Source organism: Aethalodelphis obliquidens, unplaced genomic scaffold, assembly GCF_003676395.1.
Source record: "Aethalodelphis obliquidens isolate GAN/ISIS:26980383/991018 unplaced genomic scaffold, ASM367639v1 scaffold69, whole genome shotgun sequence".
In the NCBI taxonomy this organism is placed as follows: domain Eukaryota; kingdom Metazoa; phylum Chordata; class Mammalia; order Artiodactyla; family Delphinidae; genus Aethalodelphis; species Aethalodelphis obliquidens.
In genome coordinates this window covers 1062100-1089365 of record NW_020838013.1, presented here as the reverse complement: position 1 = coordinate 1089365, position 27266 = coordinate 1062100, and the positions used below count along the sequence as shown (strand labels likewise).

The window sequence follows — 27266 nt, the reverse complement described above, 5'->3', positions numbered from 1 at the left end:
GAGCTCTCCCGGTGGCTGGTCGGTGGTGAGTGAAGAGATCAGCTTTCTCTGCTAGTTCCCACCCTCGGACTTCTTAGCCCCTGGAATGCGAGAGAGGCTCAGGGAGTTCCCGGAGTGGGGCGTAGAGGTATCGCCCGCAAAGGCCTGGGGGCGAGACTTCTTGTTGAAGGAGGTGCTGGAAGCTACCGGGTGGGCATCGAGGAAGCGGAGGCTGCTTAGGAGGCGGGACTTCCGGGGAGGGGCTTTGTCGACAGGGCGGGGCCTGCTGCTAAGGTTAGGCCGAAGGGGCGGGGCTAAAAGTAGACCACTGGGTGTGACCTGGGAGAACGAAGGGTAGTAGTTTAAGCGAGCGTCTTGGGGTCAGGACGGTGCTGCCAGAGGCTTTGGGGTGGCAAGTAATAGCTCAGAGGTGACGTTATGGTTTATGGGAGGGTCACCTGCCCTAACCCCCTGTCCTCTTTTCCCAGGGAGCCACTGGTGGCGACCTTCCTAGGGTCCCTTTCCCTTCGTGGGGTGCTATGGAGTTCCCAGAACACAGCCAGCAGCTGCTGCAGAGCCTCCGAGAGCAGCGGTCCCAGGGTTTCCTTTGTGACTGCACGGTGATGGTGGGTAGCACCCAGTTCTTGGCCCATCGGGCTGTTCTGGCCTCCTGCAGCCCATTTTTCCAGCTTTTCTACAAAGAGCGGGAACTGGACAAGAGGGATCTGGTGTGTATCCACAACGAGATTGTCACAGCTCCAGCCTTTGGGCTGCTTCTGGACTTTATGTATGCCGGCCAGCTGGTCCTGAGGGGGGATACCCCTGTGGAGGATGTGCTGGCAGCTGCCAGCTACTTGCACATGAATGATATTGTCAAGGTGTGTAAGCGGCGGCTGCAAGCCCGGGCCCTGGCAGAGGCGGATAGTACCAAGAAGGAGGAAGAAACCAACTCACAGCACCCTAATTTGGAGTTTTTGTCCAGCACTTCCCGTGGCCCCCAACCTTCGTTGGCATCTGCAGAGACATCAGGCCACTGGGGCAAAGGGGAATGGAAAGGCTCAGCAGCTCCCTCACCTACTGTCTGTCCTCCAGATGAGCCACCGATGCCGGCTGGGGCTGATACTACACAGCCTGGCGTGGAGGTTGACTCACCGCATCTGCGGGCACCTCCTCCACCAGTGGCTGATGTCTCTCTTGCCAGCCCCAGTAGCTCCACAGAAACCAACCCTGCAAACTACTTCTCTTCGGGCCTCCCAACGGTTTCAGTGGAGCCACTGGCTCCCCTTGATGTGGTTTCTGAGAATCTGAGGGTGGTGGAACCAAGGGGAACTGGAGGCCCACTGCAAGGCTTCTATCCCCCAGCTTCGGCTGCAGTCCCAGTCCCAGCCCCAGTTCCATCCCAGGCTCCAGCCCCAGCAGAAGCGGAGCTGGTCCAGGTGAAAGTAGAAGCTATCGTGATTTCCGATGAGGAGCCCGATGCCTCGGAGGAACAGCCTCGGGGTCCTGAGGGACTGTTCCCACCTGGAGGAGCAGTGTATGGTGAACAGCCCCCCCAGCCAGAGGCCTTTGAAGAGCCAAGGGCAGCTGGACTGGAGGAGGTGGGGGCCAGTGACCACTTCCTGCCGCCAGATCCTCACCTACCCTACCATTTGCTGCCAGGTCCAGGGCAGTATCATCGAGGACTGGTGACCTCACCCCTGCCTGCTCCGCCCGCCCTGCACGAGCCACTCTACCTGCCTTCCGAGTATGAAGCAGCCCCGGGAAGCTTTGGGGTTTTTACGGAGGATGTTCCCACTTGCAAGACATGCGGGAAGACCTTCTCATGTTCTTACACACTACGGCGCCATGCCACAGTGCACACGCGTGAGCGACCCTACGAGTGCCGCTACTGCCTGCGCAGCTACACGCAGTCAGGGGACCTGTACCGCCACATCCGCAAGGCTCACAATGAGGACCTGGCCAAACGCAGCAAACCGGATCCAGAGGCTGGGCCCCTCCTGGGAGTGCAGCCCATCCCCGGCTCCCCGACAGCAGACAGACAGAACAGCAGTGCTGGAGGGCCACCCAAAGATTTTGTACTTGGCCCCAAAAACTAACACGCCCTGATGCCAGGCTGGCTCTTGCCCCCGTTAGGGGGCAGCACGGAAGGTGGGAAGCATCTCATTTCCCTTGCTGGGGACAGAATGAAGATTCTGCCCAGGCTGTAGTTTCCTACCCTTTTCTTTTCCCAGCCAGATAGCAGGACTTTATGGGGCATCGCATCTCAGTCAACTCCTCACCAAGGGCACTGGGAATTTTCCTGAGGTGTAATCGCTTCTCATTCTGCGTTTGGACCCATAAAGCTAGCAGTGAAAAGTATCTCTCTGAACTGGACTTGCCTGGTTTCTTCCACAAAACTGCACACCTGCTGATTCTTTCACAGCTCTCCTCCAGACCTAGGAATCTGATACCTATACTTGGGGTAGGGGTGGGGGTCAGGTTGTTTATGAGGAAAAAAGTGGGAGAGGCAGAGGGCAGTGTAGACTTTACTTAGGAAAAGTGTACAAATTAGGGAATTTCAGACAATTACGGTTTATTGTTGTAGTTGAGCTCCTCCTGTGTCCCGGGCTGTACTGGGGACTTCACATAAATACTCATTTAATCCTCAACAAGTTTATGAGGCATTATCCCTCTCCCCGCTTTTTTCCCTACAGACAAGGAAACTTGAGACTGAACAATCAACGTTAACTTGTTCTGGGTCACAGAGCTAGTTAAGGGGCAAGCCAGAATTTGAACCCTGGCTTATGACTTCAGATACCATGCTGGTTTAAAACACTGTTGAAGATGGTTAACTTTGAACTAGAAGTTGTTTTCTTTTTTGACCTTTTGAGTGTTTGGTTTTGTTGCCTTACCCCTTTCCCTCTGCTTTCCATGTAGAAAGGCCTTTGATTGACTGTTTCAACAACAGATACCGTATTGATGACTTGAAATTTTTGCCTGCATGTCTTAAATGTGCATTGAGGTCTCTGAAGATGACAAACTGGAAGGCAGAAAACACTAAGCTCCACGGTGGTAGGCGTGTGGGGGCAGACTGAGGACTTGTGAAATGGAAACGATGGGCGCTTGGGAAAACTAAAGCAGGAAACTCTAGATGAGACAATCTTAGAGTTCATCTGGTCTAACTCCCTCACTTAAAAGTTGTGATGACGGCCTAGACAGGTCAGATTACTCAGGTATGGTCACACAGGTGGTTACTGACAGTAGAGATAGCAAAGAAATGGGAATTTGGGGTGTTGGTGTGGCATGGGGGGAAAAAGCATTCTAGGAATGTAAGAGAAGGGTCTGCCCCTGCCTGTGGTGAAGAGTGGTGTTTGTAGGATGGACCAGAGGGCTCCCCACAAACTCTCTCTCTTTGGCACATAAGGAACTGAATGCAAAAAAAGCAGGAAGGAGTATTTAGAAAAAGATGAAAATATGAGTGAATTTTCTGAATTTCTTCTCTCTCTTTTTGGATTTGTCACATTCAGCCCTGTGAACTCACACTAGCAAGCTGTTTTTGAGTCATAGGAAGGAGACAGAGCTGAGCATCAAAGATTTGGCCAAAGAAAGCTCCTTACTTGGGGTATGATGGGAAGCAAAAGTTGACGCTTAACATTTCCATGGCTGAGAGACTGAATTCTGCTTTTCATTTTCCTTGTGTTGGAATAATCTTTTATTTTATTTTTCAAATGGCTGATTTTATTTATGCAAATACATTACTGCCTTAACTCCTTGGTGAAACAAGGCAAGATATACGTACATACAGTAAGAGCTATTTTAGCTGACTGGAGCACCTTTTCCTGGAGTAAGTATCACATCAAAATGCCTATAAGAATCAGTTGCCTTTAAAAGAGTGAAATTTATGGTATGTGAATTAAAAAAAGGAGGGGGGAAAAAAGAAATCGGTTGCCTCAGAACATCAGTTCCTAAAAGCAAGGCATAGTAAATATGTGTACATGTATATATAATGTATATAATTTCTCTGGACCATCTGGGGAACACAGGAGCCTTGTTACTGTCTCGGCCAAGTGCAATACTTAACTAAAGAGGATGTGTTAACTTGGTGAGATTCTCCTGAAGAGCAAGCATTTGCCTTTAGTTCCCAGCATGGAATGCTTTCTTCATTGGAGGTGGCAGCCAAGAATTTGCAAGATGTTTAAGCAGCAGCCAACACAATTACGGCCACAGTTGCCTCACTTTATCTATCTGCTGGACACCAAGAACAGTTTAGGCCTGTTCTGTAGAGGTGTGATCAAGAGAACTTTCTCTGGTTTCCACTACTCTTGACAGTCCCATCCATGGATTCAACGAACCATAGACCAGCTCATCTAACCTCTAGTCCAACACTGGATCCTCCTTTTGCCAGGTGTTGAAAGAGAACTCACTATTCCCAAAGGAAACATATTCTACTGTTGGACAACCCTAATTGTTGGATAATTATTCCTTCTACTGAGCCAAAATCGGCCTCCTTTTATGGTGGGATGGGCCAGGTCCCAGGCTATTAAGAGTTTAACCCTGAGAAGTTATTTGCTTTTGAGCTACAAGCTGATTTAGTTTTCAGACGACCACCCTTTGCTCTCCAGTTTTAGAGACCTCTTGCTAGTTTAGGATTTCATTTCTTGATTGGTATTTTGCAAGTGTATGCCTTCACTTGCTCTTAGCTTCACAAAACTCACCATTTTAGCCCTTCACATTAGATTTCACTTTCTCCAAAGCCAGTGTTTCCAAAGATGGTTTACTTCAATTACTAATACTTTTTTTTTTTTTACTGTAAAATACATTTATTTTTATGGTTGATTGGTTGTTTTGTTTTGGGGTTTTTTTGTGTGTTTTTTGGCAAATGATATGAAGTGCTCTAAAGTCCCCTCCCCAATTTTATCAGTAAGCAATTTCAGCATGCACCTCTAAAAGAACTCTTAAAAAGACCAAATACCATGATCACACCCAGCAAAACTGTTAATAATTCTTGTTCAAATTTCCCTGATTGTCTCGCAAACTTTTAGTTGTTTTTTCAAATCAGAATCCAAATTCCAAGAGTTTTAGGAGATCTGTGCCAGGAGCTGGGAAGAGACCAATATATATATTTTTTCTTAATTCACACACAGTCTCATAAAAACTTTTAGTTGTTTTCTTCTAATAGAGTCACATTTATTTGGTTGGTGGCTCTTAAACTTCTTTTAATTTATAGGTTCCCCTCTCTTTTTCCTTGCAATTTATAGAAGAAATTGGTTTATTCATCTTATGGTTTCAGCCTGGGATTTGCTGATTACGTCCCCATGGTATCATTTAACATATTCCTCTGTCCAAAAATTCCTTTCAAAATATATATTTAAAATATTGACTAAAAAGTAGTATAGGTAGTATGTGATTTTGGCAAAACTGTAAAGATGATGGGTATTGGTTTGGAGGGAAACACTGTTCTAAACTGTCCCTTATGTGCAGTATGAATCCTCACATCACCATGAATGCTTTCTCTTCAATCAAACCCTCAAATCCTGTGTGGAAACCATTAAGGATTGGTAAGGTGAGCAGCCTCCCCCCTCCACAAACTTCTGAGTACAGAGATTGAGGTACCTCTGGCTGATTCCTTCAGGATGTGGGCTGGCCAGACCTCCTCCAGACCCACATCTGACTGCCTATCTTTGTCCACTTTCCCGTTCGTTAACATCTCTGTTAGGAGCTGGCCTTCAAATTAAAGGCGAAATGTAAGTCTGACCATTTTGTGTCTTAGAAGTGCTAAAAAGGGTTAGTGCAATAAATTTGTACAGTACATTTTTAAATATCAGTTTTATTTTTTCCTCATTGATGCAGAACATAGCTTACTGTAACAGCAAGTCTTAGGGGAAAAAAAGAAAATCAGAAAGCAAAACCAACCCCAAACAAACATAACACACAACCATGCATGACATAATCTGGCAACAGTCTAGGCTTAGAAATTTAAGAAACTTGGAAGAGGAATAAAATATTCCACTTTTGTTAGTTCTGTCCTTGGACTTAAAAGATTATTTGGTATGAAAACTTTTTGTTTGTAAGTTGGTGGCTGTATTATTTAAGGGTACAGGGAGACTCAAAGAGGAGCCTAGCTCGTTGAGAGAGAGGCATTACTTATAAAGGGAGAAGAGCTTGTGTACACTTGGCAAGATTAAGGGGTTTTTGTCTGAAATCTGTCTGTGTATGATGGCTAATGATACATGCTTATTACCTTCACTCATAAAGGTAGAAGCAGTGCTATTATGGTCTTATCTACTCTGTACAACTCATACATTGTGGACATTAGCAGAATGACAAAAGAGCTCCCGGTTGATGAAGCCTCATACTGAGCCATGACTGCACCAGATCTGCGCCTGCACCCATGCCCAAAAAATCTTCCAGAAAGTTCGTTGGTGCTTAAAAGGCCCTAAGGGAAGAGAACCTTTTCTCACTGTTTCCTTCCTCTTTAAGGAAGTGAGCTCCTGCGAAATACAAGGGGGCGGGTAACAAGTAAAGAACAGATCTATGTTTTTATCCTGTTCTTTTATGGTATTGTTTCTAGAAGACTTGGTAAACTGTCTTTCCTATGTTTTTTTAGAGAAATGAGCATACTATAGATATGCACCTATTAAAAATTAAAATGTTTACGAGTGTTTTTTTGGCATGAGAGCTTTTAAAAGATTACAAAATATATACTTAAATGCTTGACTCCAGAAGTTTTAAGACAGAAGGGTTTAATAAAAAAATAAATAAGTATACTATATTAATGATCTGAGTGTGAACAATAGCAAGGACTAGAAATTACCAAGAGAAACAAGAGGAACTAGATACTTTTGTGGGGGAAAAAGAATCTGAATGTATGTGGAACATTAAGACAAAGGAATTATTTTAGTCAAGATGGTTAATTTCAAATCTTTCATTCTGAGCCGTGTGGGCCCAATTTATAATTGTCTAGTTTCACAGTATATATATTTGCCAGTTTGTGGCCTGTGTAAGTTTGGCTTTGGACATCTGAGGAAACGAAGGAAGAAACTCCTTTCTGCCTTCCTTATTACTTCATCCTCTGCTAGCCTTCTCCTTTGTATAGGACTACATCTACCAACATCTATCATTAAAATCTATGCCAAAGATATGATTAATTCCACCCATAACTGACGAATGTTTTCTGCTTGTATTTCTCAAGGCAAATATCCCTAATAATACCACATACTAAAAGCCGTATAAATACATAGATGGAGAAACAAAAACAGACACAGACCATGTAAGCAATAAAGAGTTCGTGCAGAACTAGAAACAAAATACAAGTTCACCTCAGTCAGAGGTATGGGGTTAATTTCTCTTGCTGAGGCTCAGGTTTCCCCTTGATGGGTCCTTATTGGTTCACCGAAGTTCCAGTGGAGGGGTATCTTTCTTCTTTGCTAACCAAACATGCCCAGGTAGAGCTGCTTCTCTTTCCGATGGTAGCTGCTGAGTTCCGACTGCGTTAGCTGAAGGTACCGCCGGACACTGGCGTCTTAGAACAGGGCAGAGAAGGCAATTAGAGACAGGCCATAACCGTACCTCTGGGCAGAAGAGGATTATGAACACACTTCCATTTCCTAAAATCTTTCCATTTGCATATATCACAACAATTCTATGCAATAGTAAATCTCATTCATTAATTATGTGCATTATTAAAAAATCTTGTACAGGGATGCTAACTTAATAATGAAAAGGAGCTTGGAGAAATAGTTTTTGTCAGAGCAAGTCTCTAAAGCTACTATACATGGCTGGCAGTTAATCTATGTACTTGAAGGTAAGAAATGTGAACAACGGCTCATATATCTTCATTAATTCATAATGGCTTTCCCGTTCAATTAGAGAGATTTTGCTGAATTTTTGTAAGTTTGGGGACCCTCTTACTTCAGTAGCCGCTCTAAGCCAGAATGCAAAACGGGAGACAATTTTCAGTGCTGAACCACCAACACAGGAATGAGTCTGTCATTCTCTTCACAATATTCTTTTTCCCTTGGAAACAAGGGAAACAAGCCTCAAATTTTCTGTCAGGAGGCCTGTCCTTCTTCTAGGTCATACCTGGGGTTAGCTGAGCTAAAGGATGAATGGATAGTTAAGCAAAGGCCAGACCCCAGCTGGAGAACTGGTAGAAATGAGGATTATCATGTTTATTCATTGGAATCCAGATCCTATTTTTGTCCCCATCTAGGAACTGAAACTTGAAAAACAACATTTTAAGATTATTTCTGGAGCACATACAATATTGCTTTCCTGTGGAGGCAAGAATACAGGAGTAGAAGTCCTGTTTATCATATATCTTTTTACACTTTTTGTATTTTGAACATGTGAATGTATTATTACCTATTTTCAAAATTCAATAAATGGAAAGCTAAAACACTCCCACAGATACTACCTCAGTGGAACAATTTTTTGTACTTACTACTTCAATCCCCTTCTCTCACCTTTTGGTTGCCTGTTGACAGCGGCCATGAGGTAATGCCGAGCCTGGTCATAGTCCTGCAGGTGGAAAAAGGCCACTCCAGCCCGATACAAGGCCTTGGCATTATCAGGCTGTCGCTCCAGGACTTTCTGACTGTATTCTTTCACCCGTTCGTAGTTTACTGGCTCCATCTGAAGAAGACAGGCTAATGGGGCCAAATGGAAGGAAGAGAGAAGAGGGAACACTAAGTTCCATTGCCCAACTCAAGGCAGTACCAAACCTAGGATGATGTCAACAACATTCACTCATCCAACAAATACATTTAAGTGCCCACCATATGCCAGACATTCTTCTAGCCATTGGGGATACAGCAGTGAATATAAGCTTTACATACCTCACAGTTTACTTCACTATCTACCAAATGCCTAGCACGTACCTAGTGTGGGTCAGGCCCAGCTATAAAAGTTGATAAGAACATATTTTAAAATTTATTTATGGGGACTTCGCTGGTGGTCCAGTGGTTGGGACTTTGCGCATCCACTGCAGGGGGTGTGGGTTTGATCCCTGGTCGGGGAACTGGGATGTTGCATGCTGCGTGGCACAGCCAAAAAAAGAAAAAAAATTATTTAAAACTCTTCATTGTATCTCTTCTACCCAAGGCTCTCTGTCTTGAATCTCCCATTTCACCACAATGCTTGTACTGAAGCTCTGTTAACAACAACCGTTGCCATTAATTGTGTGAGGAAATAGTAAGCGCTGTGCCATGTGCTTCTTTAATCTTCTCATCCACCCTCTGAAGTCAGTATGTGTTACCATCTCCATTTAATGGATGAAGAAATCAAGGCTCACAAGGGTCAAGTAAGTTGTCCAAGATCCCACAGCTTCTAGGTGGAATGAATAAGAAATCTGAACCAAGGACTCTCTAACTCAAAAATTACCACCATTCTCAATGATGATATATTACTTCACTATTCCCTTGGATGAAAGATGGGACCTCAAACCACAAATCTGTTTAGGAGGCAATGTTCAGGTCAGTGTTCTGCCTTTCTATAAGTAAGAAGGGAAATGCATTCCCTGTTTCATAACTGTGGGAATTAAACATAGCATTATTAAATCACGGTGCTGAGAAGGAAGGAGAATCAGGGCTGATGTCTGCAACCCTTCTACAACATCCCCACCAAGTGGCCATATGGTTTATATCAATACTTCGGTACTCCCAGGCGGTCAGCTAACCCATCACTGTAGCTTCATTCATTCATTCGACAACTAGTTATGGAACACTGACCATGTGCTAGGCGGAGTTAGGAGCAGGCGAGGAGAGGAACGAGACAGACACCTTGACGAGTAAATAAAGCTTGCATCCCAGTTCCCAGGTAGGAGGAATGCACTAAGAAATTCACTTATTTATTAGTGCTTTGAGGAAAACAGAACTGTGCTGGGACAGAGAGTGAATGAGGTCAGAGTGATGTTTGATTACAGAAGGCCTCCCTGAGAAAGTGACTTTTGGGCCAAGATCTGAATGACAAGGGTCATTCAAGGGACAGGGCATTCTACCTGACAGAAGAGATCCTACAAAGCTGGAAGGTGGACGCATGCTTTGTGAATTTGGTCTATGGCGGAGCCAGATCAGGTCAGGCGGTGCCGGGGAAGGTCAGAGTTTGAATATTTTCCTAAGTGTAATGCGATGCCATTGGACAGTTTTAGACAGTGACATGGTCTGATTTCCTTATCTGTAAAATGGGGAAAATCATAAATACCTTGCAGAATTTTTATAAAGATGAGAGATACTATAAATAAACTGCCCAACACGTAAACTTCACTCACATGTAAGTGAAATTTAATTTTAGTGAGTCTTTATAGAACATCTACCAAGCACCCCCAAGCAGAGGGTCTATAGATGGATAAGCTACAGTCTCTGCCTTCAAGTCCACCTGGAGAGTCATGATATTTACAAGTACCTATCTCATTTCCTTGATTTCTGGTCAATTCCCCAATGTGTATTCTCTTCTCTAATAATGCACAGTATTCTGCAATAAGAGCTTAAGCTCTGCAATTAAGACTTCCCATGTTTAATTTTAGCTCCAGCACTTATTAGATGTTTCCTTAAATCTACCTCAAAGGATTGCTGTGACACTTAAATAGGTTTATATGTATATGTGTACAAAGGGCCTAAACACGGTATTTCATAAATGTCACCTTAACGAGCCTTCCCTGACCCCTACCTAACACTTCCATGCCTATGGCACTCACTTTCCCCATTTTCTTTTTTTGGGCCACTCCACACAGTATGTATGATCTTAGTTCCCTGACCGGGGATGGAACCTGCACCCCCTGCATTGGAAGCACGGAGTCTTAACCACTGGACCGCCAGGGCAGTCCCTATCCCCATTTTCTGCTTTATTCTTTTCCACATTACTCATCATCTTCTAATATATGTTACCTCTTCTGTTAATTGTCCATCTCCCCATGAAAGCAGGGATCTTTATCTGTTTTATAATACTGCAGTATCCTCAGTACGCAATAAATAATTGTTGAATGAACTGAAATATTAGCTCCTCTAGTTACTGTTACTTGAGTCTAAGAGGAGCTCTGGACACACACTGTAAAAAAGCTAGATTTTCACCAAATCACAGCTGATGAGTGTTGTAGAAAGCAAAAAAAAAAAAAAAAAAAATCAATTAAACAACTATTAACAAAGTATAAAAACTACCCCTGGGCTTCCCTGGTGGCGCAGTGGTTGAGAGTCCGCCTGCCGATGCAGGGGACACGGGTTCGTGCCCCGGTCCGGGAAGATCCCACATGCCGCGGAGCGGCTGGGCCCGTGAGCCGTGGCCGCTGAGCCTGCGCGTCCGGAGCCTGTGCTCCGCAACGGGAGAGGCCACAGCAGTGAGAGGCCCGCGTACCGCAAAAAAAAAAACAACAAAAAAACTACTCCTAATAATTTCTATGGCCTCAACTGGGACCATTAGAATACTTTAATATACTTCAAAATAACTTAATTAGCTCTATGGTTATTTTGCCTGCCATAAAACAGACCTAAGAAGTCTCCCTTCTTTTAGCAGATTAATCCTAGCGATACTAACTCTGGAATCCACCTCTTCATTCAAGGCCAGCTGGATAAGGAAGATATTGGTTACCCAGGTTACCATCTAGCTGATTTATAGGAAGAAGGAAAATGAGGAAAAGCTATCCAAAATATCTAAGATGGATAACTTACACCACCAGTTAAAGCAAGTGCCTTCTTTCCTATATTTTAAATATTAAAGAAACAACACTCTAAACGTAGGTTCAGTATTTTCCCTATAGCGTGCGAAATTCCCTAAACCTATCAGCATCACCCGGGAGTTTGTTAGAAATGCAAATTGGTACACACATCGCCCAACACACAAACCTCCGACCCATTAAATCGGAATCGTGGGAACAGGGCTCAAGAAGTTGAGTTTAACAAACTCTCCAAGTGAAGTCTGAGAAGCACTGCTCTACAGAAACTCAATTAGACCCTACAGATTGAAAATAAATTTCAATTCATGGCAGAATAACTAGATGACGGCAGAGAAGCACGTCAGTTTTCCCCAATGTTCTCAGACTTTCATGTCCCGGCCTTGACACTCTACCCACCCTTCAGCCCTGTTCTTACCAGCTAGGTTGTTGTAGCAGTCTGTCTGGGTGGTGCGCAGTACGTTTTCTTGTTCAGGTGTGAGGGCCGGGCCCTGGGGTCCCAGATTAGGTATCGGGGAGGGCAGACTTGGATCCAGACCCCGCAGCTGCAGCAGAGCTCGATGGTACCCACTCACAGCATCTCGGTACTTCCCTTCCCGGTAACATTGGTTCCCTTTCTCCTTGTACAGCTGGGCCTCCTGCAGGCGCTTCTCCATAACTTTGTCGCCCAGTGCTCTTGAGGAATTGGGAAGTGAAAGAGCAACCGAAGCTCTGGGGATAGGAGCGAAATAACCGATTTTGGTAGCCGACTTAAAAAAGCAGGAAATTCTCCTTCTCCAGGAGGCCTCTCAGGGAATGTTTCCTTGATTCTACTACAGCCCCTTCCTTTCTTCTCTGCAGTTATTTTTCAATCTCTAGAAGTGCAGGGCATTGATCAGGGAGAGGACGTGGAAGAGTAAAGCCAGAGATTAATTTATTTCCTAAAGCGGCGACTCCGGGGGGAGGAGACTGCACGAAAAAGCGAAGGCCGTACTATAAAATTGTGGCCGGCGTGCAAAGGCCAGCGGAATTTGCTTCCTTCTTTCCTTCGGACACACCTCCCTGACCTGGAAATGGAAGGGAGTAAGGCGGGGACAACTGCTAAACGAGGTCTAGAGGGCTTGCCTCCATCCCAGCTCTTTGTTCGCACTTATTCAACCAGCATTTGTTGACCTCCGGGCCAGGAGTTGGGGAACCGAGGTGAATGCGGTCCGTGCACCCCAAACAGCCCGAGGGTGACGCGGCCGCACCGCCGCTCATGCAAGCCTCGCATGCCCCGCGGCCAGCCCCTCGCCCCCAGCAAGTGGCCGAACCCGAAGTCTCCCCGCTGGGCTTCGATTTACCGGCGGGGAGTAGGGAGAGTGCAGGGTCAGGCCTCCCGACAGCTTGGTGTCTAAATGGTGGCGCGCATTGCTCCACGCCGCCCAATCAGAAGCGGCCCCGGAAAAGTAATCCCGCAGAAACGACCCCGCCTCTCCAGCCTCCCCAGTGGACCAACCGTGGGGTGGGCGGAAATCCTCTGGCAGCTTCGCCAATTGAAAAAAAAAAAAAAAAAGAAAGCTCTTGAGGGACCAATCAGAATTGCAGATGACGATTCAAGTTGGCCAATACGGCGAGGCCAGGGTGTCTGTTGCTGGGTAGAAGTTGAAGGATTGAGGGGGAAAAAAGAGGGCCGGGGTTAGTTACTGCAGTCCTTGCAAGGTTTTAGAGAGCCCTTTTGTTGACTAACGAGAAAGACAATTGCCAGTAGGCGTTCACGTTGCAAAAGCTTCCCTGCTTTCCTTCTGGCTTTTTTCTCTCTCAAGAAGTGGCTGCACGAATAGACACTAGGGAACAGAGATTAGCGAGCAAGCCCTACGACAACAGTGTGATCGGGTCAGACGGAAGTAAGGGTGGTGACGGGGTGGGAGGGGCGTGTGGCGAGGGAGGTCCGGGCGGCTGCGCGGAGCCCCGGCTGGAAGTACGGAGGGACGGGTGCGCACACGCCTCGGTACTACGAGGCACTTGAGCTGAAGCCAGCCTTTCCCGTCTCCGGCTCCGGTGCGACTGCGCCGTGAAGCCGCTGGCGGCGATTGGCCCAGGGGGTGAGAGGGGGCGGGAGGTAAAGAGAGGGAAGTCCACCGTCCTCTGCGCGCGCCCACCCGCCCGCGGCAGGGGAACCAAGGGGGCTGGAGAGGAAGCAGCTCCCTGCTGCGTTGTTTTGGGCTCCGAGGGCCGAAAGGGGGAGGGAGGAAGGGCGAGAAACAAACACTACGTAGCGGAGGCTGCGTGCGGCCTTCTGCCTGCGTGCCTACGTGCGTGCGCTCGCTCGCGCGGGCTCAGTGCTGGCGCGTGAGGCGGAGGCGGGCGGCGGCGGCGCCTGCGCGGTCGGGCTCGGTCGACGGCTCTCAGGGGAGGAGGCGGCGGGAGGCGGAGGAGGCGGCGGCGGCGATGGAGGTGAAGCGGCTGAAAGTGACCGAGCTGCGGTCGGAGCTGCAGCGGCGCGGCCTGGACTCGCGCGGCCTCAAGGTGGATCTGGCGCAGCGGCTGCAGGAGGCGCTGGACGCCGAGATGCTCGAGGACGAGGCCGGCGGTGGCGGGGCCGGGCCCGGCGGGGCCTGCAAGGCGGAGCCTCGGCCTGTGGCCGCGTTGGGCGGCGGCCCGGGCGGGGACGAGGAGGAGGACGAAGAGGAGGAGGAGGAGGACGAGGAGGCGCTGCTTGAGGACGAAGACGAAGAGCCACCCCCTGCCGAGGCCTCGGGCCAGGCCGCACAGCCGCCGCCGGAGCCCCCGGAGGCGGCAGCCGTGGAGGCCGCGGCCGAGCCCGATGCTTCCGAGAAACCAGCGGAGGAGGCCACAGCCGAGTCAGGTGGGGTGAACGGTGGCGAAGAGCAGGGCACCGACAAGGGGGAGGAAGATGAGCCGGAGGATCGGAGCGGAGACGAGACGCCGGGATCCGAGGCGCCGGGTGACAAGGCCGCAGAGGAACAGGGTGAGGAGCTGGCAGCGGAGCGGGTGCGCCCCTGACCTAGCACCAAGCCCTGCATCGCGGGGTTCGATTCCCATCGCCATTCGGTGGGACTCCCCAGGGGAGGTGGCTTTCGTCCTCTACCCACCTTTTTGGGGGGTTTGACTACCTCTGGTGGCCCCACTCTCTGCAGGCGGGAGGTTCCTGCCTAACTCGGTTGCTTGGTGGTAGTGGATGGAAGTAAGCGATGTTGCTTGCGAACTGCTTATGAGCTACCTGTTGGAGCAGCCTTCCGCGGTGCTGGTTATCTTTTCCTAAACCGAGAATGCACTGAGGAATTGTTGATTACACGGACAGCCAGACCGACTGTTGGAGGCTTCGGCCCGACTGTTGACTTTTTCGCCATAAAATTAAGCAATAAGCTCAGTTCGTCAAAGTTCGCTCCATCGAAAGCTCAATATTAGAGTTTGAGCCACACCGAAAATCTGGAAATCTAACATTGCTCCTGCTTCAGCAGCAGCTCCTGCTTCAGCAGCCTGTGGTGTGAGGGTGTCAAGTTTAATCGTTAACTACGGAAGAAAAAATTTTAATCTACAGCATTTAGAACGTTAATCAACATTATTTGGCTAGGGGTTTAACCTTGCCTGAATTCTTACAACTAAATTTTAATCTTTCATCTGAGTAGATGGTTGGGCAAATTTGTGTATTTGCTGTACACTTAGCTAGCTTTTTACATTTCGGGTCCTTGACTTCCTGAATTGAAATGGTTGGGCTGTTGGTGGGTCCATTGAGTAACCTTGTGGAAGAGACTGTATAGAGTTGCCCTAGGGAGTTAGTGACCTTTCTCTCTTTGAAGTAATTGGATGGTTGGAGCTGATCCATAACTGTCTTGTCAGAGTAGGGAGGAAAACTAGAGCTGCTTCCCATTCTTAATATGAAGTGGCTTGCTTTAGTTCCTTTTATAATACATTTTTTAGGCTGCTGCTTGGTATGATGGTATAATTGGAACCCATTCTACAACAGTCACATGCAACTTGCAGATTGTCCCATGTTCTGGAACAAAAATCCCATTACATAACCTTTGACTTAACGTGTACCGCCAGATAGCAGATAAAAAAGGTTGAGGGATAAAGGACTTCTTTAAAGAAGTTATTATTAAAAACTTTAGTGTTACAAACCAAAAAAGTCCAAGGAAAAATTGCTTTTCTTCTCCTTTTGTGAAGAATGTTGCGAAATATATGACAACACTTTTCTGCCCCAAATTATGTGCAGTAAAGATGCAGTATTATTTGTGGGTCTCTTGTGACTTAATGGTTTGCTCCTGCAAGTTTCAGTAAAAATCTGTGATAAAAATACAGCTCTGTATATACACCATAGTCCATTAGCTATGTAAGTAAAGCTGTGGATGGCTGTGCGTTTCAAAGCTGGAAAGGCAAACCCTTAAAAAAAAAAAAAATTGAGGCTTCTGTAACATGAACCTGTGGAAAAGTGTTGGAAAACATATATTAAGTGTCCAGCTTAAATCCAAATCTGATAGTCAGGAATCGAAGTTAAGCTATGAAGTTTTTAAAAAACTCATGGGATGTTTCTTTTATGTCATATTGGTGGGAAAATCTGCAAGTTTGACCTGATTTAAGCAGATAAATTTAGAATGCAAAAATTGCCGAATTTTTAATCTACTGCTTGACTGTAATTAGCCCATAATGTCCCTTTTTTTAAAAAAAATAAAATAAAATCCCAGCCAATGACAGGAAGATGATCATCTTTGGAAATAAAACATTCTGTGAATGCCATGGGAAAAACCTGGCTCTTCTGACTAGACAGATATGCAGGTCCTCCTTTAGTTTCTGTTGGTTCTGAGCTTATTCTACATTCCAGTATGAAAACTGCTGATTTTCTTTCCCTCCTTTTTGTAGGAGATGACCAAGATAGTGAAAAGTCAAAACCGGCAGGCTCAGATGGTGAGCGGCGGGGGGTAAAGAGACAGCGGGATGAGAAGGATGAACATGGCCGAGCTTACTATGAATTCCGAGAGGAGGCTTACCACAGCCGGTGAGGGAAATAGTCCCTTTCATTGAAGGGAGTGTCTGCTCTGATTTTGGTATACCTGATGTTGATTGGAGAGTCTGGAAAGAGGGGTGGATTAAAAATGGAATAGGTTTTTACAGGCCTAAGTTTTAGATTAAATCTACCCTGAGAGCTCCTGTTGCCCTTTTCACATTTGTTGAAAGAAGCTGTCTGCTGGAAGTTTATATTTGCTGATAAACAGATCTGATGTCATGCAGACACCTCTCCAATTAGAGGACTTTGGTTACACTGTATTTGCTTTTCTCTCATATGTATAGTTCAAAGTCTCCACCACCCCCGGAAGAAGAGGCAAAAGATGAGGAAGAGGATCAGACTCTTGTGAACCTGGACACGTGTATGTATAAGGCAGACAGGTTGAGGTTTTAAACCAATCAAAAGTGATTTTGGAGATTAAAACTTCATGGCCTGCAGTTTTGAAAAGATTTAAACTTTGTATCCATTCTTGAGAACTGGGTATACTTGTGTTCTATTGGTGGCTTCAAGTGTTGGGCATTGGAGTAAACAGATCGCTTCTTTCTTAACAGATACCTCGGATCTCCATTTTCAAGTGAGCAAAGACCGCTATGGAGGGCAGCCGCTTTTCTCAGAGAAGTTCCCCACCCTTTGGTCCGGGGCAAGAAGTACTTATGGAGTGACAAAGGGGAAAGTCTGCTTTGAGGCCAAGGTAGTGTGTACAGCTCATTAGGACCGTTCATTTATTAAATTAGTCATTAGACTACTATGTAGTGGGCTCCAGTACATAGTAGTTTACTGCCCACCAGTATTTTATTAGTGCAGAAAAAGGCACCACGCTTGAATGACAACCGTAGCGCCAGTAACCGAGAAATTGACCCTCATGGCTTTGGTTTAAGTTTATTGACAGTTGTTTTTCTGACGTTGAGTTGTGATAGTTGTCGTTTTCGGTTTGTATCAAAATCTTGTCTAACTCAGACTTTGCTCGAGTATCTGAAAGTTCCTTTTCTGACTTGGCCAGGTAACCCAGAATCTCCCAATGAAAGAAGGCTGCACAGAGGTTTCTCTCCTTCGAGTTGGATGGTCTGTTGATTTTTCCCATCCACAGCTTGGTAAAGTTATTTTTAACATAATCATTTTAATGTTTGCTGCTCTGTGGGAGGTTTGTGTGTAGGTAACTAATTTGCTGATTATTTTAGGTGAGGATGAATTCTCGTATGGTTTCGATGGACGAGGACTCAAGGCAGAGAATGGGCGGTTTGAGGAATTTGGCCAGACTTTTGGGGAGAGTGATGTCATTGGCTGCTTTGCTGTAAGTGCTCCTGAAAGTTGTAGATTTGTAGCAAGGAGTAAATAGAGGGCACTAGGGATCAATTTGCTTCCCATCGACTGCTGTCTTTTCTGCCTTTGATGCATTGCTCACATAGTTGTTTAGTACAGCAGTTGGAGTAGAGAAAAAAAAGATTAAATTGTAAGATTAATCAACCTCAAGCTCTGTGTGCCCATAAATGCTCTTGTCTTTCGTCGTTGTAGAATTTTGAGGCTGAAGAAGTAGAACTTTCCTTTTCCAAGAATGGAGAAGACCTTGGCGTGGCATTCCGTATCAACAAGGAATCCCTGGCTGACCGGGCCCTCCTACCCCATGTCCTCTGCAAAAATTGTGTTGTAGAATTAAATTTTGGTCAGAAGGAGGAGCCCTTCTTCCCACCGCCAGAAGAGTTTGTGTTCATCCATGCTGTGCCTGTGGAGGAGCGCGTGCGCACTGCGGTCCCTCCCAAGACCATAGAGGAGTGTGAGGTATGCTGGAGAGTGTGCAGAACCTTGGTGCTCATGCTTGGAATGGTGGGTGGGTCGCTCTTCTTCTGAAAACTTTACCCAGCTGGGGGAAGGGGAGGATGTTCTTAAATTGGGCTTTGTAAACATGACCCTCACTTATTTTTTATAGCATTCCTGGTTCTGTTTACTTGCAGGTGATTCTGATGGTGGGACTGCCTGGATCTGGAAAGACCCAGTGGGCACTGAAATACGCAAAAGAAAACCCTGAGAAAAGATACAATGTCCTGGGAGCTGAGACTGTGCTCAATCAAATGAGGGTGAGTTGCTGGGAGGGGTTAGTCAGCTGTGATGTTAGCTCTTGAGGTACCAAGAAATTGATATAATCTTTTCCCAGTGGAGTTGGTCTTTCAGGTGTCTGAGAACAAGGGCCCCACAAATAAAGAAATGCGTTCTCAGTATGTGTTTATGGTAGATTTTTTTCTTTTCCTTTGCTGTGTTGTCAAATGTGAAAGCTGGTAAAGTCTGGAGTTTATCCAGATTGAGACTGGAAATGAGTTCTGTAGGAAATGGACAACATTCACAGCACTGAGCAGTGTCAGTGAACTGATGTGGTGGTGGTGTGGCATTTACCAGTGATTCTTGGGCTTTAACTTAGTGTGTAACTCCTTGTGTTTCTCTTCTTCTCAAACTCATTAGATGAAGGGGCTCGAGGAGCCACAGATGGACCCCAAAAGCCGAGACCTTTTAGTTCAGCAAGCCTCCCAGTGCCTTAGTAAGCTGGTCCAGATTGCTTCCCGGACAAAGAGGAACTTCATTCTTGATCAGGTATTGTTCAAACATTCAAAAGAAACCTAATTTAACAATAGGTCCAAAGATAAAAGATTTGGTATCCATTTAATCTGATAAAATTGCTCAGGGACTTTGCTGGTGGTCCAGTGGGTAAGACTCCGTGCTCCCAATGCAGGGGGCCTGGGTTCAATCCCTAGTCAGGGAACTAGATCCCGCGTGCATGCTGCAACTAAGACCCGGCACAGCCAAAATAAATAATATTTTTTTAAATCCCTTTAAAAAAAAATTGCTCAGAGTCAAAATAGGGTGCATATATAGAGAAAGACTGAATTAAGTAACAGAATCAGGTTACCTGATTATGACTAAGTGGTTGTGTTACGGTTGTAATGTGTTTTGAGCTCAGAGATACAACTCTTAGTGTTTTTACCAGAGAGTGTATGGACCCAGACTGTAAAACACATTCTAGAGGCAATGGAAAGAGCGTTGGAGCTTTGGATTCATGGCTCCACCACTTACTAGGTTTGTGACCTTGGACAAGTCTTGGCCTCTCTGAGTCTCAATTTTCATGTTGTGTAAAACAGGATAACATCACGTAGCTTTTGAAGAATTCAAAGAGACTGTGTAAATAAGACCCCTAATCTAGTGCCTCACTTGTGAAAGATGCTCAGTAATTGTTGGTTGAATTAGTGTTTAATTTTTATTCCTAAAACGTCTATTACTCCTCTTGTTCCTAGTGTAACGTGTACAACTCTGGCCAACGGCGGAAGCTATTGCTGTTTAAGACTTTCTCTCGGAAAGTGGTGGTGGTCGTCCCTAATGAGGAGGACTGGAAGAAGAGGCTGGAGCTAAGGAAGGAAGTGGAGGGAGATGATGTGCCTGAGTCTATAATGCTGGAGATGAAAGGTGGGCTAAACTCTACAAGTTAGGGGTCCTGTCCTTGGTCCATGCACACCTCACTGGAGCCTCTTAGCACCTGGAGGATTCTCCACATGTAAAGTGTAAATCTGTGGAATAAATTAATGGGTGTGATCACTTGAAGATTAATGAATGAGCAGAGTGAATGGTGAAGCAATAACTCCTTGATTCATTCTGATAAAATACAAAAAGAGAAATGGTGATAGATCACAGGATGATAGCCTTAAGGCAGAGGCTTCAACGAGTCAGTTATTCATTTAGTAAGTACTTAAAGTGTCTACTATTTGTCCAGTACTGTTCTAGACATAGGGAAAGAATGAATGAAATGAAGCTCTGCCTTCACCGAATTTATATTCTAGAGATGGGCCATGCTTGTGGTTCAAATTAAAATGGTAGTGGTTGGAGTGAATGATCTCATCAGTATATTTTGATTTCTAGTATCACATTAGGCCTGTTTTTTATTTTTGTTGTTTGTTTGTTTTGGTTTTTGATACGCGTGGTACAAAGCCTTACAGCAAGGTTCCCTAGAAGGCAAAATTAACTATCTTGATTGATCTAGTTTTGTGCTGTTCACCTCGGAGTTTGGTTTTTCCCCTTGCTGCCTTCAGCGCCTGACATCCCACCTGAGCTGTCAACTACTGGCTCTTTGAATTCTGATAATGCCCAGGCATGGGAGCTGGTTACACATTTAAGAGCTGGATTCTCCAAGTTTACTTAGAATGAACTAGGCCAGTCCATACCGGTACTCAAGCACTTGGAGGAACTTAGTTCAGTTTTATAAAACGGAGGGCTAACTAGATTCATCTCAGAATCAGGAGAGCCTCATTGAACTGAATTCTGCGGGGACTCAGCCTCTGAACTTGATGTCTAGAGACTGGCAAGTGTGCTGGCCCATCATACACAGGTGGTTTTAATGAGGACCCCGTACTCTTGTTAACTGTTTTTCTTGTATAGATGAGTAAGTGCCTTTAGGCTGGGGTCAGTTTCTTCTTGAGTCTCTTTAAAAGTGTATTTCTTATCTAACCAACACCAAAAGTTTCTCAGTTACTTTTAGCCTCTGGCTGCCTGCTTCTGTCCTGATAAGAAACCTTAACCCAGTTCACTCTTAATTTATTATGGATCACTTGAGAACTTGTAAATCTACAGTTTGCAGATAGCCCTTTGCCTGGGGCTGTTACAGTTTAGGGAAAACCCATAGAGTGAACCCAGCACACTTCTGTGCATTAGTACATGAGGCTTAGAAAATCCTATTCTTGTAGTGGGGTTTTCATCATGAGATCTTACCCGTCTACGTACTTGGAGGCCCACAAGCTTCTCTCTTACTCTTACAGCCAACTTCTCTCTGCCTGAAAAATGCGACTATATGGATGAGGTGACATACGGGGAGCTGGAGAAGGAGGAAGCTCAGCCCATTGTCACTAAGTACAGGGAGGAGGCAAGGAAGCTGCTGCCGCCCTCCGAGAAGCGGACAAACCGCCGAAACAATCGAAACAAGCGAAACCGGCAGAACCGAAGCAGAGGCCAAGGCTACGGTGAGTCCTGGGGACCTGCCAGCCCGAGCCTCAGTCTGTTCTCTGTGCTGAGTGCAGCAGGACCCACAAGGAAAGGGCAGGCAAACCAAGTCAGGTCACCAACAATAAGGAAGCCCCTTCTTACGGAGCTTATTTCTTCCTGTGATCTTTACTCCCAGCTTCTTGTGCTTTTTCCATAATCCTTCAACAAAAGGTAGTTATTTTTCAACAAAAATATTTGTTTCCTTGAAAAGCAATGCTTGAGCCTGTTCATTTATCTAGTTTTCATTTTTACGTGTGGACTCCCCATTCACTATTGTGGTTTATTTGAAGGATTTGTGCAGTGAAATCAGATTCTTATCTTTTTCCTTGCTACTTTGTCTATTGGATCAACCCAACTGTATAGAGCAGAAAGTGAATGCATTATTCAGTAATCTGGGGGGGGGGTGTTAGACAGTAAGTTAGCTTATTAGTGGAATTAATTTCCCTCCTGAATGTCTAGTTTGTCAGTTAACACCCCCCGCCACAGTGTGCATTCACTGTGCATTAAAAATGTGTGTGTGTGTGTGTGTGTGTGTAATTATAAGTGTAAGTCAACAAACTTTTTGAGTGCCTGCTCTGTGCTGGGCAGTGGGAATACCAACAGTTGCTACCCTGGAAGAGCTTATCATTTAGACTTTGTTCATTTGTATAAAATGATGGGTCTGGGTTATATGATATCCAGGATCCCTTCCAGGGCTGAAAGTCTGTGGCTCTACGAATGGCAGTTTTTACTCATGTTTCTAACTCTGCCATGTATCCTTTTGGCATCTTAAATGTTTTGCAGGAATTGGGGAGCTTCAAAAGGTGAAACCAAGGTGGCTTGGTTTTCTTGTGTCTCTATTCCTCTGCCCTCCCCCACCTCAGACTTTTTAAAAGATCCTGGCTGGTGCTTTAATTAACATTGTGTGAGCCTGGCAGAAGCAGGCCTCCTATTCCCCCAGAATTGCCTTTGGCTCCGACTTTTTGATTTCCACTCAGATGTGGAGCCAGGACCCCATGCCAGCTGTCTGAGCGCGCTCTCCATTTCTCTTCCAGTGGGCGGGCAGCGCCGAGGCTACGACAACCGGGCCTACGGGCAGCAGTACTGGGGGCAGTCTGGAAACAGAGGGGTGAGTGCAGCTCTCCTTCTGCTCCTCCCTCTGGGCCGTGATAGCCATTCCTATTGGCTTGGGGGAGCAGAGTGGTTTGGGCTGTTTTCTCAGGGCTTAGGGTTTTGCCCATTTAATTTGTTCCTCTGGAAGACTTTATCCTGGGAAGGTTAAGCTTGTTTATAATATCAAGTGAAGATGTGTCTCATTTAAGACGGGGGATAGCAGTGGCTTGTGATGCTGAAAGCCCATACATCTTCGCTCTTTCTCCTTCTCCTTTCTCAGGGTTACCGTAACTTCTACGATCGATACAGGGGAGACTACGATCGGTTCTATGGGCGAGATTATGAGTACAACAGATACAGAGACTATTACAGACAATACAGTCGGGATGTAAGTATCATCTGGGGATAGAGAGATGAAGGGGGGCAGGGCCAAAGGGATGAATGTCGTGCCTCTCCATCCTTAGCCAGCTGTGGCTCCAGGTGATGGAGTTTCCCCTTTCTTCTAGTGGCAGAATTACTACTACCACCATCCCCAGGACAGAGACCGATACTACAGGAACTACTACGGTTACCAAGGGTATCGGTGAAGCCCCTGCCATTGTCGCCTGTCAGCCATGAAGCTGAATCTCTGGGGGTGCCAAGCACCCCCCAAAACACAACCAAGGAAAACAGGGGCTGCCGGGGTGGGGCTGAGCTGCCGGGGAGGGGCGGTGGGGGGAGGGTGCGCAAGCGGGGGGGGGGGGGGGTGGAAACAAACAACAAAACTGTACATTTTTTTTTAAAGTTTGTTGAAAAGAATATTGTCTTATTCTATAAAACATTTCAAACCTAGTTAGATATTTGTAATCGAAAAACCATTTGCTCAGAAAGCAGCACTTAGGGCTGCCTGTCCTATACCCTGCAGTCAGACAGGAAAAGAACTGAAAATGTCACCCTTCTGACATTCTGAGGCAGCTGGACTGGCAGCCAAGTAAGGGAGAGTGATGGCGAGGTAGTGCGGAGCGGGTGGGGAGGCGTGTGAGGGCACTCTCCATACAGGCAGGAGCGGGGACAGAGGGAGAGCTTGTGACTGGGGCAGTGAAAATAAACGATCAGCTCTTATCAATCACTTGCACCAACTAACCGTTTGTATTTTCTTTACCGACCTTTCCCTCTTGGGATATCTGGTCTGGTGGGCTGGGAGGCCATAGTGTCCCTGTCTCCACGTTCCTGTGCCTTTGTGCTGTTTGGCTGAGGCATGGAGACCACCAGTTGGGCGGTTCTGTTATAGGATCCCCACACCAAGGAGGCGTGGGGACTGTTCCTGATTGCAGAGCAGAATAGCTTGCAGCCTCTCTGTGTCTGTTAATGGATTTCCGTAAAATCCGGGGGAAGAGTTGGGGTTGCAGCCCTCAGCCTGAAGACTGTGATTTGCCAGTCTCTACTCTCTGTCTTCCAAGGTTGAGACAGGTGGGAAGTCTCTGAAATCATCTCTGTTAGAGAATCTGTCCTCTTATAGTTCAAGAGAAGGAACGTTTCTCAGGGTTTCAGCTCACACAGAAACGAAGCAGGATTCTTTTCACTGCAGCAGGATATGTATATAGGTGAATCCTGTGGTGTGGGCTACCAGGCCCAGGCGCTGAGAATAGCAGCTATTTTCTACAGTGTGGAGGGCCGGGGCCCTGCTGGCTTTTTTGATACACAGATAGAGAGTGAATAGAAAAGGGGAGGGTGGGGGGTGGGAGGCAGCTCCGTGGGGCTGCTGGAACTTGGGAAGAGCATGAATGTGAGCGTGTGCAGCGTGTGCATGAAAGAGAGCACCCCTTCCCGACTTGCTGAAACAGGATTCCTCCTGGGGTGCCTTCCCTGTGTGTCCCAGAGAGGCCTCTAGCCAAGAGACTTCAGTCGGGAGAGTTATTGTTTTGTAACTTTACCAGCACCCTCCCAGTTCTTGACAGACAGCTTCAGTTTGTGGGTTCAAGAATACAGGTGGATTATGGGAATGCTCTTTCAATACTGAGCTTCAGTTTTCATTCACCTTCCTGCTCAGCATTGTGTCAGCCAAGAGCTTACTCAGCGAACACCACACATTGCTGCACTTCCTGGCGAGGGGAGCCCTGGGTTGTGCTACTAGAAGGTACTTCACTTCCATTTCCTTAGCTGGGCAGTCCTCTGTTGAAAATTTTGTGCTGAGATTTGACCTCTCTCCCCCTCTCCCACGGTTACTGCCGTGCCCAGGAGGGTGCGCAGGCCCTCGTCCTGGCCCTCTAGTCGCCCTTCTGCTCCACAAGGACCTCTGACCCGGAGGCTGGAATGGGGGCTGGTAGGCAATACGTTTGCTTGCTCAAAATGATGTCCTTTCTCTGGGCACCTGCTTTTTCTGTGGTGCCGTCAAATGGATTTGTGTGTGGCAGTGGGTGAAGTGATTGCATGAATTTTTCTGTAACCCACTAACTTTTTATTATCATTAAGGGGAGTTTTTGAGAAAGTTTTGCTCATAGTGTCAGGGAGGTAAAAAGGAGGAGGTAGAAACTGGAGCCCAAAGAGATTCCCTTAGGGCAAGATTATAACAGAAAATTGACTCTGAGGCAGAAGCTGCCACCCCTATTCAAACGTTTAGTTCTCCAGCAAATAGCATCTTTTTATAGTCTACAACACAGTTCGGGGATGCTAGGCCCTCAGGACCAGGGGGACAAAGCTTAAGCCGCTTTGGGTTTTTTTGGGGGGAGGGGAGGTACTTGCTGTTAATTTTTGACACTAGAAAGTCATTTTTTTTAAAAAAAAAGCTTTTTCTAGGTGGGTGGAGAGTGAAACTGCCACGTCCTTGTCGGTTTGGTCCAAGAGATCACTCGCAACAACAGTAGATGTCTGGGTTTTGTTTCTGTCTTTTTTTATTATGAAAAAACAATGTTAAGGGGGAAAATGTGGATTAACAGGCGGGATCCCTACCCTTGTTTTCCTTAGAAGACTTGTTTAGTGTTTTATCAGACGTCTGTTGTAGTTGTAGATGGAAAAGCTTGTGAGAAAAACAAACACCACATGGAGCCTGTAAATGTTATTGCACAACCTGTAAAGCATTCTTGGAAGTGGCCAGTAAAAAAGGGTTTTACCATTTAAAAAAAATGTAACTGTGTCATTGTTTACATCTGTAACTTTTTCCTCCCCTGTTCTCATTACAACATTATGGCAAAAATGTAGGCACGGTAGCTTCCAGTTTTAGAATAAATAACCATTTGGATTGAATTCACCCTCTCTCCTGTCGCTGCACTGACTGGGTAGAGCGTGTCATTGGGGGCTTTACTTCTGATGCTGCTCCTCGAGTTGTACTGGGTTCCAACCAAGGTTGGCTTTCCTCTTTCATGGCTTTTCTCCCTTCCTATTCTGCCATGCTTTCACTTGGGAACCAGCCATACCTTCACTCGGGGTCACTCGGGGTTTGTTGGCTTACTTAAGTGCTTGCTTGAGCCGTTGGAGTAGAAGAAAATAAATGATAACCATGACCTCTGTGTATTTGGCCTATACTAAAACGAGTTGGATGCTTGAAGTTAAATGTAGGGTTCCATTTAGGAGCCAGATTAAGTTTATTCGTAATTACCACTTAAGAGGAAAAGCCTACTTATTCAACAGAAGATGTTTGATGGGGATTCTTCCCTAGTGACTATGTAGAATGAGAAGGTAACTTTGACAAAAGCACTACTGCATTACTAGCACCGAACGGATGTTGATTGTAACTTCTGATAAATGGTTAAGGACTTACTAAGGCTGGGCTCCCACAGGCTTATGACATCTAGTGTTTTGAAGTAGTCGTGATACAGGTATAGTTACTGCTCTAACTCCTCCCACTGTACATGATAGAGATTCCCACCCCAGGGGCTTACAGCTTTGGGCCCAAAGGCTATCCTTGATTTCAGTGTCTGCCCATTCTCTAGGGTATTTAAAGTTACTCAGTGTTACAGCTAATAATTTAAAATGGTTATTTATAGCTCATGCCTTGTCTCTAGTAACCTCTAGACCCCCCGGCTTTGCCCCCAGCAAGGGCTGCAGCCATTCACCCCTAATCTGATGAGTATGAAAATTGAATGTGTAGAAAAACTGAGCAGAGGTTGCTTTTTTTTTTTTTTTTAAATAACCTAATATCAAGATTACACTTATTGAGCACTTCTGACTTCTTACCAAGTCTGAGCTGATGTGGGCATTTTCACTTACCCCTCTGGAATTTGCCCAACACTGTAATATAATACCTTAGGAAAAGAGAAAGATTCTTTTAGTGCCTTCTATGCCCTGCTTGCCATTTAAGCATGTATAGTACAATCGTTGGATATCTGAATGCCTGTCATATGCCAGACACTGACAGGATGCAGGGATTAAACAGACTTGATCCTTAGAGGAGTCAACGGGCACTAAGAACTAAGCAGGCTCCTGAACAGAATGGGGGTAGGTCCCCACTTCAGGAGGGCAGCCAGGTTACTTTCCTTGGTTTCTTCCTCTCCAGGATGAGGGAATTAAATATCTCCAGGGCCTATTAGGGCTCAGGAATTCATCAACAGCGGGGAAGCTGCTATTCCTGAAGGTGCC

The 27266-nt window shown here is 46.0% G+C and overlaps 3 protein-coding genes across 6 annotated transcripts; 2 read left to right on the top strand and 1 right to left on the bottom strand.

Moving 5' to 3' along the window:
* On the top strand, positions 1-2875 carry ZBTB3 (zinc finger and BTB domain containing 3). Of its 2 annotated transcripts, none has more exons than XM_027089848.1 (2): positions 1-127; positions 468-2875. In XM_027089848.1, exons 1-2 carry the CDS (start codon positions 86-88, stop codon positions 2073-2075), a joined length of 1650 nt encoding a protein of 549 aa, XP_026945649.1. In that variant the 5' UTR covers positions 1-85; the 3' UTR covers positions 2076-2875. The 2 variants fall into 2 exon arrangements, with proteins under 2 accessions (XP_026945649.1, XP_026945650.1); XM_027089849.1 differs by having other exon boundaries at positions 100-189.
* Positions 2876-5767: 2892 nt separating this feature from the next.
* Positions 5768-13232, bottom strand: TTC9C (tetratricopeptide repeat domain 9C). Of its 2 annotated transcripts, XM_027089869.1 has the most exons (4): positions 12039-13232; positions 8424-8606; positions 7870-7974; positions 5768-7480 (listed from the first exon to the last, which is right to left on the bottom strand). In XM_027089869.1, the coding sequence occupies exons 1-3, from the start codon at positions 12274-12276 to the stop codon at positions 7883-7885; spliced, it is 513 nt and encodes a 170-aa protein (XP_026945670.1). In that variant the 5' UTR covers positions 12277-13232; the 3' UTR covers positions 5768-7480; positions 7870-7882. The 2 variants fall into 2 exon arrangements, with proteins under 2 accessions (XP_026945670.1, XP_026945669.1); XM_027089868.1 differs by lacking the exon at positions 7870-7974 and having other exon boundaries at positions 12039-13226.
* Positions 13233-13597: 365 nt separating this feature from the next.
* HNRNPUL2 (heterogeneous nuclear ribonucleoprotein U like 2) lies at positions 13598-25934 on the top strand. Of its 2 annotated transcripts, XM_027089847.1 has the most exons (14): positions 13605-14570; positions 16463-16598; positions 16892-16968; positions 17159-17298; positions 17608-17698; positions 17786-17898; positions 18120-18383; positions 18557-18679; positions 19059-19187; positions 19886-20054; positions 21398-21598; positions 22655-22728; positions 22993-23100; positions 23219-25934. In XM_027089847.1, the coding sequence occupies exons 1-14, from the start codon at positions 14030-14032 to the stop codon at positions 23297-23299; spliced, it is 2247 nt and encodes a 748-aa protein (XP_026945648.1). In that variant the 5' UTR covers positions 13605-14029; the 3' UTR covers positions 23300-25934. The 2 variants fall into 2 exon arrangements, 1 of the variants encoding a protein (XP_026945648.1); XR_003429382.1 differs by lacking the exon at positions 22655-22728 and having other exon boundaries at positions 13598-14570; positions 23219-23237.
* Positions 25935-27266: the final 1332 nt, after the last annotated feature.